The following is a 15,174-nucleotide window of genomic DNA, read 5'->3' as shown; positions in this document are numbered from 1 at the left end:
TGCACCCATTCCCGCTTTCCACCCGTCTAGTCAATACATCAATCCCCTTCCAGTTATACCCCCCAGACCTCATCAACATGCCTATCACCGTCCCCCAAGCCACCCATCTCAAGGACCTCTTCTCCCTCAAGGGGAAGGTGGTGATTGTCACGGGAGCGTCCGGCCCGACCGGCATCGGCACTGAGGCTGCCCGAGGCTGCGCAGAAATGGGCGCCGACGTGGCCATCACGTACGCGTCTCGACCCCAGGGCGGCGAGAAGAACGCCAAAGAGCTGGCGGACAACTTCGGCGTCAAGGCCAAGGCGTACAAGTGCAACGTGGGCGACTACGCCGACGTCGAGAAGCTCGTCAAGGACGTCGTCGCCGACTTTGGCAAGGTCGACGTGTTTATCGCCAACGCCGGCCGCACCGCCGACGCCGGTGTCCTCGACGCCCCCGTCAGCCAGTGGAACGAGGTCATCCAGACCGACTTGACGGGCGTGTACAACTGCGCACGTGCCGTGGGCTTGCATTTCCGTGACCGCAAGACGGGCAGCTTCATCATCACTGCCAGTATGAGCGGTCATATTGCCAACTTCCCTCAGGAACAGGTGAGGTTTTTCTTCGCACGATTCTCATCATACATATAAGTATATGTATGTATATGAGGCTCAAGGACTAACGTGATTGCCAAAAAAACAGACATCCTACAACGTAGCCAAAGCAGGTTGTATCCACTTGGCTCGCTCCCTCGCCAACGAATGGCGTGACTTTGCTCGCGTCAACTCCATCTCGCCAGGCTACATCGACACCGGTCTCTCGGATTTCGTTCCCCAGGACGTCCAGCAGCTCTGGCACAGCATGATCCCCATGGGCCGAGACGGCAAGGCCACCGAGCTCAAGGGCGCCTATGTCTACCTTGCTAGCGACGCGAGTTCCTACACCACCGGTTCAGACATTCTCATAGACGGCGGCTACTGCGCAAGGTAAATGGCCAAAAAGGCAGGGCCAGCGGTAGCATAGTAGTAGATACTGTGTTACAGGCAGAGACGGGAAAAAAAGGGGAGGAGACAAAATCAAAAATTTCAAAACCGTGGCGAAAAGCACAACACAACACAGCACACACACAAACACATTCATCACAGAAGAAACGAGATGGTCGTAACGCATAACGTGCCTTGCGATATGGATATGAACATGACAATGCAAATGAACATGAACCATCCAAATTGACCCGTGGTATGCCATACTATGCTATGCTACACTATGCCGTGAGATGCTAGAATATGCTGCGCTGTGCTGTGCATGTACCGTGCTATGCCATGACATACCATGATATCTATCATCTAATGATTCCCTTCTGACCCTTACCTGGGTGCAAGCTAGGCGTGTCTTGACCTCCCTGCTACGTACTTTACGCAGCACGAATACCCGGGGTCTTCCAGGCCCCAGACTCTCGGCTGCCCATGCGTGCTATGCTGGTTACTACTGACTTGCTCGGGTTCAAAGGTACGTAAATCAATCAATACCTGCCAACCGCAAACGCCCAAGAACGACTTTGACTCTCTATTGGTACTGTACCGTAAGGCGCAGTAACGACGACGCCTCTCGCTATGCTATGCTACGCTACGCTATGCTGTACTGCGCTGTGCTGTGCGACGCCGCGCTATGCGATCTTGTCCCCTCTTTGTAACCCCTCGATCGATCCCTTAGTGATCGTGCTCTCAAGGAGCGAGAAATACCCAAGAGCAGTTGCAGTTCGCGTTTCATAAAACGGAACCGAGTTCATCTTAGCTTCATGACGATGCCAAAGCCATCAGCCCACCTTCGTCAAAAACGCCCCTGAGTAGAATCGTACACCATACAATGCGCAAAAGAAGAAAAAAAAAATATGGCTAAAACCCCCAAAAACAACCCGAGTCATCCATGGCTAGGTCTCATTTCCTCTTCACAAACATGTCGTTGGCGTTGGCCCTCTTCTTCCGCACCATCGGTTGTCCATTGTTCATCGTCACTGGTCGACCTCCAGGTCCCGTCGGAGGCCGTGGTGGTAGCTCCGCTGAACCTGTTGGTGGTGGTCGCGAGAGACCTACGACACCTGCACTAGGTCCAGTCGGCGGAGGACGAGAGAACGTGTTGGGTGCAGAATTGTTGTTCGGCACACCTGGATTATGGGCTGGGACCTTCCCGGCGGCCGCCTTGTCACGTCGTTTCACCTTCCCACGGTCAGAAGATTCCGTTGATTCATCTCTCTTCCTCTTCGCATCGGAAGCTTGGCCGTTGGCTGATGGCAATGTACTCTTGACCGTAGGGATTTTGGCTCCATGCTCGCCAAGTTGTCTTTCGGCCCGTCGTTCTCTCGCTTTGTCCCTGGCAATTCCAAAGCGAACTTCCTGCTTGTGTACTTCGACTTGTTGAGCTTTGGTTAACCTATGCCTAATAGGCGCCATACAGCTCTCGCTAGCATGCCCAACTTCACCACAAGTGATGCATCGCGGCGCTGTGCAGCCGGTATAGTTGTGCCCGGGACGATGGCAACGGTGACAATTGCCCAGGGCTGCAGCCTTGGCCACTTCATTGTCACAATTGAAGCTGTAATGATCATATGACCCACAGATAGCACAATTGGCAAGGTCATTCAACCCATTACCACCCCCAGATGGACCATGGGTCCCAGGCCGAGACTGTTCTGAATAGCTAAGCTTTGAATCCGAGTATGCCTCTGGGCGTACCTGTGCAGGAGGCGCTTTATTTGAGCCCGTGGTGTTAGATTTGATCAGTTCTCTCTTGCTCTCGGGACGTGACGGATCAAGGCGCCCAGCGTCAGGCTTGGAGGAGGTCGACATGGGTGAGTCGCTGGATAATCTGCTGCTTGGTCTTGACGGCAAAGGGGTCGGTTGGACCGAGGAGGATCCAGGTCTAGAATCGGGCTGTTTGGTGATCGCAGGCGATGGTCCTTTTGAGTTCGAGTTACGTGCATCCGAGTTTTGGCGACTGATGACTGGCTGCGCAGTCTCGACTTCTGGCCGATCCAAGTCCATTGTGGAATGGTGATGATTATCGGACTCTGGCTCGATCGCAGAAGTTGGTTCGTCCACGTCCATCATCTCAACATCAGCCTCCATCATGGCATCAGTCAGGACTGGCCGACGGAGGAGGCTCGTAATATCACCCTGAGTGTACAAATTTCGGCCTTTCGCGTCCGTGATCAATGCCTTCCAGAATTCGCCCTGCATAAGTGCCTGAGAATTACCGAGAACCCAAAGTGAACACATGGCTCTCGTCAAGCCGACGTTCATACGGCGAATGTCGTTCAAGAAGCCGATGCCTTTGGTCGATGCTCGCACACAGGAGAAGATAATGATCTCACTTTCTCGGCCTTGAAATGCATCGGTGGTGTTGAAGTCGACTCTAGAAGTTATGTCCTCACCATAACGTTGTTTGAAACGCAACTTCAGTTCTTTGAGCTGTCCCTTGTAAGGTGTAATAATGCCTATCTTTCCAGAGAAATTGTACTTCGGAACATCATTCAACAATCGGTCATAAAGCTGCATGGCAACATTCAATTCGGCAACGTTGATCAACGAATGGCCCTTGGTTGCAGCTTGACTCATGCCCTGAACATCAAAGAAACGATAGGGGGCAAAGACTTCGCTGTTGTGCCACGGCCTATGTCGAAGTTTTGCCATGCCAGCACCATCTTTGAGTCGAGAATCATAAAATGTCTTACTGGGGAAGAGGCTGATTTCCGGATGCATACGGTACTGTGTGTCAAGTAAATGGACATCTTTTCTGTGGTTGTTCTCCATACGCGCAAACAAACTCTGTTCGTATTGGAACTTGGCGGCTGCCCGTGACAAGACCGTGGGTGGCAACTGTTTGGGATCACCAACCAGAATACACTTTGAACAGCCATACTTGAGTGGAATCAGTGCGGAGAGTTCAATAGACTGAGCCGCTTCATCAATGATGACAGTCTCGAACTCGATGTTGAGACCCTGGAAGATTTCATGACCACTTCCACTGAGGGTGGCACAAAGCACGTTGGCCGAGTCAAGGATTTCTTGCTGTATTCTCTTGCGATTGAGGTCCATATCACGAGAAGCGGTGTTCTGACGTTCTCTCATATCGTCAATCTTCGAACTGAGACCATTCTTCTCGCGTTTCAAAGCATCCATAAGTTGCTCCTCTGAGCTTGGTACTGGTTGGCCTCGACCCCGTTGATCGTTGATGCGATTTCGAAGTGCATTAAGCTCCTCTGAGATCGCTTTGTGCTTCATCATGACTGAGTGAATATCATCCCGAGGATCTTTTGGTGCTGCTGTACCGAGTTTAGCGTTGACGAGCTCCTCAAGTGTAACATCTTTCACGTTGGTGTTGATAGCGTCAGTCCTTCCCAAACGCACCACGGATAATCTCTCGTGGGTGCCATCCCTAAGAGTAACGCCCTTTTTCAATCTCATAACTAATTCGTCCACAGCCGCGTTGCTGGGCGCACAGACGAGTATTTTCTTCGCAGATGCAGGCGCACCGACAGGGCGCCCTGTCGCCGTGTTCAAACGTTGGCCAGAGGTGTCGGGCTTCTTGATGGAGCCAGTGAGCATAGCCCCGACTAAACCGCAAATGGTTTTCGTCTTTCCGGAGCCGGGAGGACCCTGAATCAAGGTGAATGCGTCGTTATCAAGGGCTGACTTAATAGCCTTGGCTTGGGCCAAGTTGACATTGTAGGTTTTCTTCAGGGGCTCGAGGTCTTCTTCTGTGTAATCCAGAATCGGCGACGGTTTGGCTCGGATGATTTCCTCGCAAAGATCGTAGTACTGTAGCGCCATCAATGCACCATATTCTCTCTCCAATGGTGTGAGTGACAAAATCTGGACTCCGTACACAAGTGCTTGGTCATTCAAGTATGGTCTCAGGGGATTGGCAGAGGCGGAGACGCGGTAGACGATCTGAACCTCGCCTTTTTTCCGCGTGATTTCCTTCACCCGCGCAAGACAATGTGGCTCGCTCGCATCTCGATCGGGCTGGTTGGACCTTGAGAGAAGCACAACATCAGAGGTACTAATGCCAAGGTCCTTGCCTTCAGCCATGGACACCTGGGAGTTGATCTCAACAAACTGATCTACAATCAGAGAATTGGCTACTTTCACCTCGAAAGGCTTGAAGGTGCCATCTTCACGAGCTGCACGAAAGCTTTGCCACCCTTCGAGTATCAAGAGTGGTTCAAACGTACTCTGGTAGTCCTGGGGAGTGCGGAAAGTGTCTGTGACCAAGGTATAATCGTTCTTCTGGGAATTCGGTGGGAGATCGGTATCTGCAAAGAAGTCCCAACTCAAGATTGTTCTGTGGAGCTCGGTCAGATCCGGGGCAAGTCGGGCTCTGATATCCCGTTGTGAGCGCACTTGCTTGACTTTGCGTACAGGGCCGGTTGACAGAGGTTTTCTTAAACCTGCCTGATTGCGCACTGTAGTCCCCTGGGTGATGGGGAGCTTCCCAAACAGCTCTTCGTCTGAATCAGTATCCGACTCGGAGTCAGATGATACCATTATCCCACTGCTGCCAACAGTGTGATCCTTCCCGACCACTCCAAGACCGGAAAGGCCAGAACCCTGACCTGCTGTCTGTTTGCCAACGCCGATCTTGCCCCGCAACTTAAGGGCGGCTTCCTTGTCTCTCAGTTTACGAGCTGCCTCTTCACGCTTACGGTTTTCGATAAATGCCTTGGCTTCTTGAGCTTTCTTAGCAGCTAGGTCCACTGTCGATGGCTTCGTAGCTTTCGGTTTCACAGGCTGTTGCCGTATAAGCAGATTCTTGATTTGGTTCTTGTCTTTCGAAGTAATGCTCGCTTTCTGAGTACCAAGTGTCTTGCTCGCGATCTCGACGAGGTCTTCATCGGCGATATCATCGTCGCCGAATTCGTCTGCGTCAACATCTCGAGATTCTGAAGCGGAAGCGTCGGATCGGGCAACAGCAGCTGATTCGGTCCAGCCTTTGATATTAAGGGTGGCTTGTTTCTTGACAACGGGTTTCACGATTTGGCGACCCCAGTAGTTTTCGAGCGCTCGAACTAGGATTGCTTTCTGAGAGGAAGTCAGAATGGTCTTAATAGACTGCTTTGTTGTGACTTCTTGAATATAGATTAGGCCTTCGTTCTCTGCATTGAGGGCATCGTGTCCTTTTAGCCGGTACAACATGTTCGTGATGAGTGACACCAAGGTTTCAGCAAGGTACTCGTCTCGCAACCTGAGCCACTTTGACATGGCATCCAAAGTACCAAGAGGTGACCCGACACTTGGATCGTCAGAATCGAGAAGCAGGCGGTGAATCTCTTTTGCTTTGTCGGGTTTCGCCTTCGTAATGACACTGGAGAACAGGTCATACTGGTCAAACAGGGCCTGGGCGTACTGCATAGCATCCCGGCAAACCTCGACCATGAGCTCCTTGTTATGGAGTTCGAGTGACCATTTCTCAGTTTGACTATACACGACTCTCAATGCGATCCACTGATAGGACCAATAGCTCTGAATAGCAGATGCGTCGCGTGAGGAGATTTTTGCTCTTCTTAATTGGCCATCGGTCAAATTGCAAAGAATCTCCAGAATTTCCATGCCAGTCTTAAGCATTCGGGGAACTGAGGCGAAGGTCTTGTAGTTTGCAATCCGCCGAAAAGTCCAGCAAATACCGTAGATTGTGACACCAAGGAATGCGCTTATCAGGTGTGCTAGCGCCTCTTTTCGACCTGACTCTCCGCTGATGTTCTTGATCAGTTCGATGGCGGCTTCATATGTGCTCTGATGTGGCGAAAAGAGGGCGGCAATGAGAGACATGCTTGTGTCTTGAGCTCTGAAGAGACGATCCAGATGATCTGGGCTGAACTCTGAAATTCTTTCCAGAAGTTTCCCAAGCATACCAGTGATTTTGTCAAAGATAGCGTTGAACGACTTTCTTTCTTGTACATCGGGCGAACCTTCTCTTATTCTAAATTGTTCCAAGCCCGGCAGTGCCATCGTTCCAAGCAATGCTGCCGAAGATAAAGAAGGATCGTCATCCCTCAGATTGTCGATAATCGCAGTCCATAATTCCGGAGTATATGAGCTTGATCCCTTTCGTAGATTGACTTTCGTGCTGATCATCTCGAAATCTGCTTTTAGACACTGACATTCGAGTGCTACGGCATTTTTGGTGAGGTTTAGAATATCGCCTCGCAGCTGCGGCTTCACAGCTCTCATAGCTTCAGCCAAAGCGGGATCTTTCGGGTTGAGAAGCTCATCTAAACGGTACCCAACGAGATTGAGGGTGTCTGACAACACCAGGCGCTCGATGGTCTTTTGATCATCTTGATTGGTAGTGAAGCTGATAACTGTTTTTAGAAGGACGGAAACAGCAGTCTCAAAACAGATCAGTCTCGCGGGGACTACAAGGCTGATATCATTGATCCTCTCAAAGAGTTGAGCAACTATCGTTTGTGCAGCCGCCGGACGATTGGCCGGCTTAAGAGATTCCATGAATGCTGATATCCATGACAAAACATCGTTGTCGATTCGAGGGTCGCTCGTGACGTGGCTTTTCCCATCTGTCTCTGGACTCGGTCTGACAGACTCCTGTAAGTGCCGGTTGAAGTTTGGACTCGCGAAGATTTGCTCTACGATCGTCTGGGATGAGATTGAGCCCATTGCCTGCCAAAATGCGTCAGGAGCCTTGTCGAGAATGTCTTCCAGAGTCTGCACAATGAAAGGGACCGCGCTTGAGCGTCGTGAAAGGTGGTTGAGAGCGGTGGTACAAAGATTCGGCTGCAGATCGAATAGCTTGTACGTGATCATGCGATGATCTAATTTGCTGACAATGAGCTTCAGTGCGGACCACAATCTGGTGGTATCACTAGGCTCGACAGCATATTGCACCTTCTCCTGCAGGAAGTCTTTGATAGCCCAGTCAAATTCTATGTCCTTCACAACTCTGTCAAGCCGTTTCCAGATAGAACTCGCCCAAGCTAGCCGCACCGGATTGGTATCGAAAAGAAATCGTGTGGCGGCTGGTAGGATTTCCCGCATCTTAAGCGGTTTTCGTGATTGTATTGTCTTGAAAGGACTGTCGAAATGTTCCTTGAGGAGGTTTTCATCTCTTAAGAAGACTTCACACACTAGGGCCTCGTAGAGAGCATGTAGATCCTTTGGTGTTAACGCTGATGTTACTCTTTTCGGTCCGGGCAGATTTTGGAGGGTCTGATCTGCAGAATCCAGACCTCGAGTAACTCGCTGGACATCCCGTCGGTTGATGATGGAAAAGAAATTCTTGATGTCTTCTTCCTCATACTCTTCCCGTAACGTGGCCAAGAAGTCTACCTTCGCAATGTAGTATTCCCGGATGCATATGTCGCACCTGGCCAGAGCAGCATCAACAGTGTCCCAGATATAGGCCTGGTACTGTTCACTCTCAGTGCCGTCGTAGGCTAGCAGTTGGAGAGAGGATATGAATTTCTTCCGACGAATCTTTGTCTCCTGGAACCTGGCCTTTCGTGCCGGATCAACAGGCCGTCCTCCTTCTCCCTCACAGTCGTGTTCATCTTCGTAGCGGTCGAAGTCTTCGTCTGATTGGCGAGGGCAGAGGAGATGTAGCCCATCGGGTAGTTGTTGGAGTTCTCTGTTAGTTAGGTAAATTTAGTGTCAAGCCAAATCAATCCTTTCTCACAGAAGGCTTACTGCAGGGTCGTTATGAATTCCGCCATGACTGCGATCCGTGGAAGAGGACAGGAGCGTAGACGGAGTCAGAAGCAGAGTAAAAGTGGTGTTTCATAGCGGAATGATGCAGCATTTATAGGAAGGGAACAGGTCAATAAAAGCGATTGCGAGAGTGAGACTGAGATTGAGACATGGTTCGAGAGTGGGTGGTGAGGTGTTGCATGTTGTTGATATCAGGGCTTGTCTATGCGAGGTTCTTGCATCGTCCGCCGTAGAAATATTTCTCCGCAGCCACGAAAGACCCGCGCGCGCGTTGAGCGGCAAAAGGCGAGCGCGTAATAGTCAATTAAATAATCCTCAGGTCTAGCTTAGTACTGAGTCTCCAGTCAAATGCTCTTAGCTTTGAAGATCAATTGGTATTCCCTCATTTCTTCTACTCAAGTCCGCCATTCCACCTTTTGTGGTAGATTTAAACTATATACAGATGAGGGAGTCACTATAAAATAATCCAATCACTCAATTCTGGATGTTCGTTCCCATCCAGCCAAGCAAGACGCCGAAAATATCATAAATCTAAGAAAAGGCCATGAAGTCATGAGGCAATGTAAAGACGCCTGACATCGTTCGAACGCTACCGATGCTCTTCTGCAATGTCTTCCGTCCTCCGGGTGTTGTAGCCTGTCAGGGGGTGAGAGTAATTCGACGCCGAGTATCCCGACTCCATTCTCGTCAACATTGCAGCACTTGTAAAATCCCGGCTCTGTTCAAAGCTCGGTCTCAGTCTGTCCAAGGATTGTCGCTGCCTCTCGAAGGAAGAGCGAACTCGCTCCAACGAAGGTCTTCTGGCACGAACCCTTTCTGGGGTGTGTCCATCACCACCATATCTGGATAGATCAAACGAGGGCGCAGTCCTGTCTGTCCCGTCGCTGCCCGTCTGGCTGTGAGGGTGTCGAGTTGGTGCCTCTGATGGTGGGTAAACAATAGGACGCTGAGACTCAGCCATGCTTGGGTACCGGTTGTGGCCTTGGTTTTTGTCCAGCTCATTCGAACCTTCTTCTGGTCGCTCGGACGAAGTTGCGGACACATCCACAGCTTTGGGAGGGACGTATGCGTCGTAATTGTCAAGGTACTTGAATTTGCCTTGTCGAACCTGTTCTCGAACAACATCGATATCAGAGGGTCTGAAATTCTTCTGGAAGAATTTGGCGGCGAATCGAGGGAGCAAGCAGATTATCACGATCAACAGTGTCAATGCCCAGAATGTCAGAGAACCATATACCTCCGCGCCCGATTTGTACCATTGGAAGGAGGCCTCAAAAGACGAATAGATGCCGGTCCAGGCGAAGATCAACAGAGAACTGATTACCGTAACCAACACCATGATCCAGTCCCATTTGTAGGTGTTGAGGAGGATGTATGAGTTGATTACCACAATTGCTGCGCAAGCAACGAAGACGCCCATGCGACTACGGTCGGCAATACCCCGTCCGTTTTCGGTTTCAAATGTAGCGGGCTCAAATAGGAGGTATGCCATGAAGAAGCAGATGGCGGACTGGTAAAGCCCATCAGCCATATACAACCTGAATTTGAATTAGCATAGAAATTCTCAAGGAGGCAGGTTCTTTTACCAAAACTTTGTCTGCGTCCATTCCTTCCTTTCCATGCCATGTCTGTACAGTTGAGGGACTGCCAATGAGACCTTGTCACTGACGTCTTGATCCAGAATGCCCATGAGACCCACGGGCACCGACGTGAAGGCCAAGTTGACCAACAAAATGTACGTATAGTCGAACAAATATGTGATGTCAAAGTTGTTATAGATCTGATACCAGAAAAGAGCGAAAGTCCAGACCAAGTTCTGTGTCTAGTTAGTGGCTGTATCATGTGAAAATCCAAGAGACATACCTTGTAGAAGAAGTTGGCAATTGATTCTGCCAGACGCCGATAAGACCAGCGACCATGAACCAAAATGAGTCTCTGTAAGTATCGAAATTGGCCGATAGCATAATCGGATGACATGACTGCTTGACGTCCTTCTTCGCCAGCAATACCAACACCAACATCGGCTTCTTGAATCATAGCAACGTCGTTCGCTCCGTCGCCGATGGATAAAGCCATGATATCCAAGCCGTTCCGAACGAGTTGGACAACAGCTGCTTTCTGCGCCGGGCTGACTCGGCAGCAGAGCACTGATTTGCACTGTTTGCACAACAACAGGAATCGCTGTCTCAATTCGTCTCGAAGTACAAGTTGAAGTGACTCGCCATCAATGATCAGGGCATGAGTCGGTGGTGGAGGTTCGTGGACGGTTCGAGCAATGGCCAATTCTTCGTCCGATCCTGTAAGACCGAACGTCTTAAGGTGCTTATCGAGGAGGCTGGCGGCATCATCTACAGTCCCTTCAGGGATATCGAACAGGATTAAGTCCATTTCGTTTGAGAGCAAGTTGCACGAAAAGCCAATGTTGATGGCAGTCTCAACCTTGTCGCCGGTTAGGACCCATAGTTTGATGCCGGCTTGTCCCAGAAGAGCAATAGTGTCAGGGACGCCATCTTGAAGACGGTCTTCGATGGCTGTTCCTCCTATGAGAGAGAGTTCCCGTTCGATACGATCTGACACCTCCTCGAGACGATCTTCTCGATCGGTCAGTGCTTGAGCAGCGAAGTCGTGATCTTTGTTCCACTCTTGGTAAAACTCTTCATCAAGATCTCTCTCGGCCACACAGAGTGTTCGGAGGCCCTCCCGAGCAAACATCTCTAGGTTCTCGGCCGTCAACTTGCGGAGTTCGTGCTGTTCGCCTTTCTTCAGTCGCGAGTAGATCATGCTGTCAGCACCCTTACAGAACAGCTTTATTTTTCCATCTGGCATTCGGACAATGGCACTCATTCGTTTCCGTGTGGAGTTGAACTCAAGCGTGTTTAAGATACGATATGTTCGGTCCTCCCCCAAGATGTTGACGTGGAGGTCGTCATTGGTACGGCCAAGCACTGTAAATCCCATGTCGCGCGCAGTGGCAACAAGAGCGGCCTCGTCTGGAGATTGTGCCTTGAACTCAATTCTAGGCGGGTCTCCAGGAGTCGTTTCTGTAATAACAGTATGACAAAGTGCCAATGCAACCATGAAGTGCTCGCAGGCTCGAGCCTGCTCTTCGCCGGACTGTCCATTCAGATCCGCAACAAAATTCGGTGCAATGAATGTAAGTTCGTCATCATGAAGATAGGGGTTATCGTAGGTCTTTCGCAGCAGTCTTAGGGTCTCCACTCGAGCTTCTGCGATCTCTTGAGTAACGCGAGCCGTCTCAGCCTCGACGTCAACGCCCTGTCTTCGGCGCATGCCTGCCTCAGCTTCAGTGTATGCTTCGCCGTATGGTCGTCCGTTGATCGTGCATTTCTTGAATTCCATGACATTTTGAGTCAATGTTCCAGTCTTGTCTGAGAAGATGTACTCGATCTGGCCAAGATCATCAGAGATGTTCCAGCTCTTTGGTGTGCACGGGTAATCAAGCTTCTCGTAATACATGTGCACGTCGGACCAAATGAAAAAGGCTTGACATGAGCGGACGATCTCCAAAGTGATGTACAGGGAGATAGGTACCAAGTTCTGGAACAAAATCACGGCCGACCAGAAAGTGATGAAGCCATCCAACGGGGGACTGCCACCGATGGAACCAAACTCGAAATAATCCAGGGAATTGTCACCCTGGGCCCAAGTAACGCCTTGCACAATGCCCGAGACCAAACACATGAAGAACAGGATAATAAAATTGTAGATGACATTCCAGTTCAGCTCACGAGCCATCCGCGCCCGTTTGCTAGGTGTCATGCCGGAGTTCAACATGATCTTTGTCTCCTGCCCTGTGAAGACGACAACACCCAGGACCCATTCAGTATTTTTCAGGCTGCAGCCTCGGAGTAGTAGGTTGTTGATACTGATCGGTTCTGCCATTTCGCGTGGAGGAGCGTCTGGGTTTCGAGGATCAAATTGTTGCCATTTAGCGACCGCGCTGTACGAGTAAAGGTTGGGGTGAGGGCCTTCACTGTCAATGATGAAGTCCGCATATTCGCAGTCTCGTGCGTGTTTCACCTTACGACCCGCCTGCAAAGCCTGGCGAACTTTCAAGTTTGTTTCCCCATCCAGATTTTTGGTCTCGACATAGCAGGCGCCATCAGGATCAGACGTAGATAGGACAACAACATCTGCTGGGATTTGTTCGTCATTGTAGATACGAATGAAATCTCCGACCTGGACGTTCTTCCAGTAATCCTTCTTGAATCGAGCCCGACCCGAGACTTCTTTGTATGGATTGATGATGCTGCCGTAATCCTTTGTAGGCGCGATGTTGCTCTTACGCTTCGCAGGCTCGCTGACACGGAGGGCTGATGGAGCATTCTCTCCTCGGGCCTGGGTCTCTTCTGCAGTTTCATAGGAAAATGCGCTGGCTGGTGGTTCTGACGTTTGGCCATTGGGCGATAGACTTGCACGATAGCCAGGTGATGGGACGGGGGTCATTGCGATATCATCTCCCTGAGTATGCACGGAATGGAACGATGTCCTTTCAGAGTAAACAGAGGCCCGAATGGTCGGCCTCGTGCCCGTGGATGTTCTGCCATCGGCGCCAGAACCGTCCAGATCGTTTTCTGAGCGCTTCTGCTTCTTCGATCTCAGGCCTTTTATCGAACGATACGCTGCAAGGAGAGTCCTCGTGCATGATTTTTTGAAGCGCCTCCATAGGGAGACATCGTCCTCACCAATATTGACATTATTCCAGTCCACCAAGCGGTATACCGGCGAGTTATTCAGCTCGTTGTCGAGTACGGTTCTCCGAAAATCTTCATAACCATCCTTTATCGACGTGACCACCAAGATGAAGATCAGAGGGACCGATCCAAGACCAGGATTGGAGGCGCCGAAGATTGAGAAAATCTAGCAGGATTGGTCAGTCGGATTTTTGCGCAGATGAAACCACCAGACTCACACTGAGGATAATGATGAACAAGAAATATACGTTGGCGATGTTATGGAATTGAAACCACAAATTTTTCGGCACAAAACTCAGAGGAGTGTACTTCGCCGTCCTGATTTTATTTCTTGCATAATGCGCCTTGATGTGTCCCTCCTCTGTCAACGCTGCTGGCGGTAAGGGCTGGTTAACATAAATGGTGCGACCTTGCGAATTCTCCTCTTGCTGTTCCTGTCCCATTGGACTATCATCGGTGATCTGGCCATGGTTGTCCTGGCCAGGGGCTTTTTCTTCATATGCTGAAAGGGTCACTCTAGGAACCCTGGCAAGCAGAGAACGCCGTTTGTTCACACCACTTTGTCCTGCTTTGCGCGTCGTTGCCCAGCGCATTCTCTTGACCGGTTTGGAGACATCTGGCTGGGTGCTTTCGTTCTCCCCGGTTGTAAAATGTATCCGCGCCATGATGCAGAAGTCTAGCCTGGCGCGTGAACGAAGGCGACCGCGGGACTTTGACCACAGAACAACGGCACCAACGTGCTAAGGCGTGATTAAACACGCTTTTGCAGCTATTCTGGTCCTTCGGGCACAAATCGCGTAAGATCGAGAAGAGGGCTTCCCCGTATCGTTGGGGCTGAGAGGGGATGGTGCGGAAGAGTCGGCTCACGTCAGCAATGAGGTAGAAGGCACATAGCTGCGTGGTCGGCGATGGGAGAGCGACGACGAACGTGAACAGAACAGTGAGGCCCTCTCAAGATAAGGATTGAAGGACGACTGTCTGTTGGAAGGCTGGGTTGCTCTCGCCGCAGACGGAGGATGACTGGGGGGATTCTCGGAGGGTTCGTGATCCACCGGCCGTGAGAAATAAAAGGGTCCTCGGGCCCGGACCTTCGCACGGCTACGGGCAGACACCCAATGCACGGGGCGATAGACTCTGTCCTGAGTATGCGAGTGCGAGTGCGAGTTCTGATCCACGGTTACCTCGCTCGTGTTCCCAGTAGATGTTAGATAGGCAGAATACGTGTCTACAAACAAAAAAAAGAAGTACTCTGACTGAGATCAGCAAGATTACTACGACTGTCGACCGTCGACAGCTTACAGCCCGAGCGCAGGGGGGCGTCGTTTCGAAAAAGCATACATACCTACCTACTGTAGGCGTAGCGTACGGAATCCCCGGGCGCTGCTTGCGAGGGAACCAACCACAATGTGCCCAAGCTCAGGCGCGCAGTGCTTCACGGTACGCGCCAAGGGGCGGGCTGATGGTAGCAGCTTCATTCCGGTGCACTTAGGGTTCACTATTCAGTACCTCCATGTAGTTGTCCCGGTATCAGTAGGGAGAATCTCTGTTTGCCTACTGGAAACATCTTGTAGCTCGTACAGCTACGCCCTGGAGACGCCTCCGTCGGCGATCGCCTGCCACCGAGAAGTCGGCACGAAAGAAATGCTCGTCCAGCAACCATGTCCAGATGGAGTCCATGTACGAGCGGCGAAGTGGTCATCAAGCCAGATCATCACCGCTCCCAGCGGGCTAATAGGCTTACCAAGCAGAGGCTCTCCCTT

At 50.9% G+C, this 15,174-nt stretch overlaps 3 protein-coding genes across 3 annotated transcripts; 1 reads left to right on the top strand and 2 right to left on the bottom strand.

Annotated features, from left to right (window-relative positions):
- Positions 1 to 77: 77 nt before the first annotated feature.
- Positions 78 to 969, top strand: PV08_01247 (uncharacterized protein; the record flags this gene model as incomplete). Its single annotated transcript, XM_016375610.1, has 2 exons — positions 78 to 590; positions 682 to 969. The coding sequence occupies 2 exons, from the start codon at positions 78 to 80 to the stop codon at positions 967 to 969; spliced, it is 801 nt and encodes a 266-aa protein (XP_016240886.1).
- Positions 970 to 1,916: 947 nt separating this feature from the next.
- PV08_01246 (uncharacterized protein) lies at positions 1,917 to 8,704 on the bottom strand (the record flags this gene model as incomplete). The annotated part of the gene is made up of 2 exons (XM_016375609.1): positions 1,917 to 8,619; positions 8,679 to 8,704. 2 exons carry the CDS (start codon positions 8,702 to 8,704, stop codon positions 1,917 to 1,919), a joined length of 6,729 nt encoding a protein of 2,242 aa, XP_016240885.1.
- Positions 8,705 to 9,288: 584 nt separating this feature from the next.
- On the bottom strand, positions 9,289 to 14,079 carry PV08_01245 (uncharacterized protein; the record flags this gene model as incomplete). Its single annotated transcript, XM_016375608.1, has 4 exons — positions 9,289 to 10,237; positions 10,286 to 10,515; positions 10,563 to 13,580; positions 13,633 to 14,079. 4 exons carry the CDS (start codon positions 14,077 to 14,079, stop codon positions 9,289 to 9,291), a joined length of 4,644 nt encoding a protein of 1,547 aa, XP_016240884.1.
- Between the last annotated feature and the right edge of the window lie 1,095 nt (positions 14,080 to 15,174).

The sequence above is a fragment of the Exophiala spinifera genome (assembly GCF_000836115.1).
Source record: "Exophiala spinifera strain CBS 89968 unplaced genomic scaffold supercont1.1, whole genome shotgun sequence".
Taxonomy (NCBI): domain Eukaryota; kingdom Fungi; phylum Ascomycota; class Eurotiomycetes; order Chaetothyriales; family Herpotrichiellaceae; genus Exophiala; species Exophiala spinifera.
The sequence above is the reverse complement of the archived record's forward strand: the minus strand, read 5'-3'. Positions and strand labels throughout refer to the sequence as shown.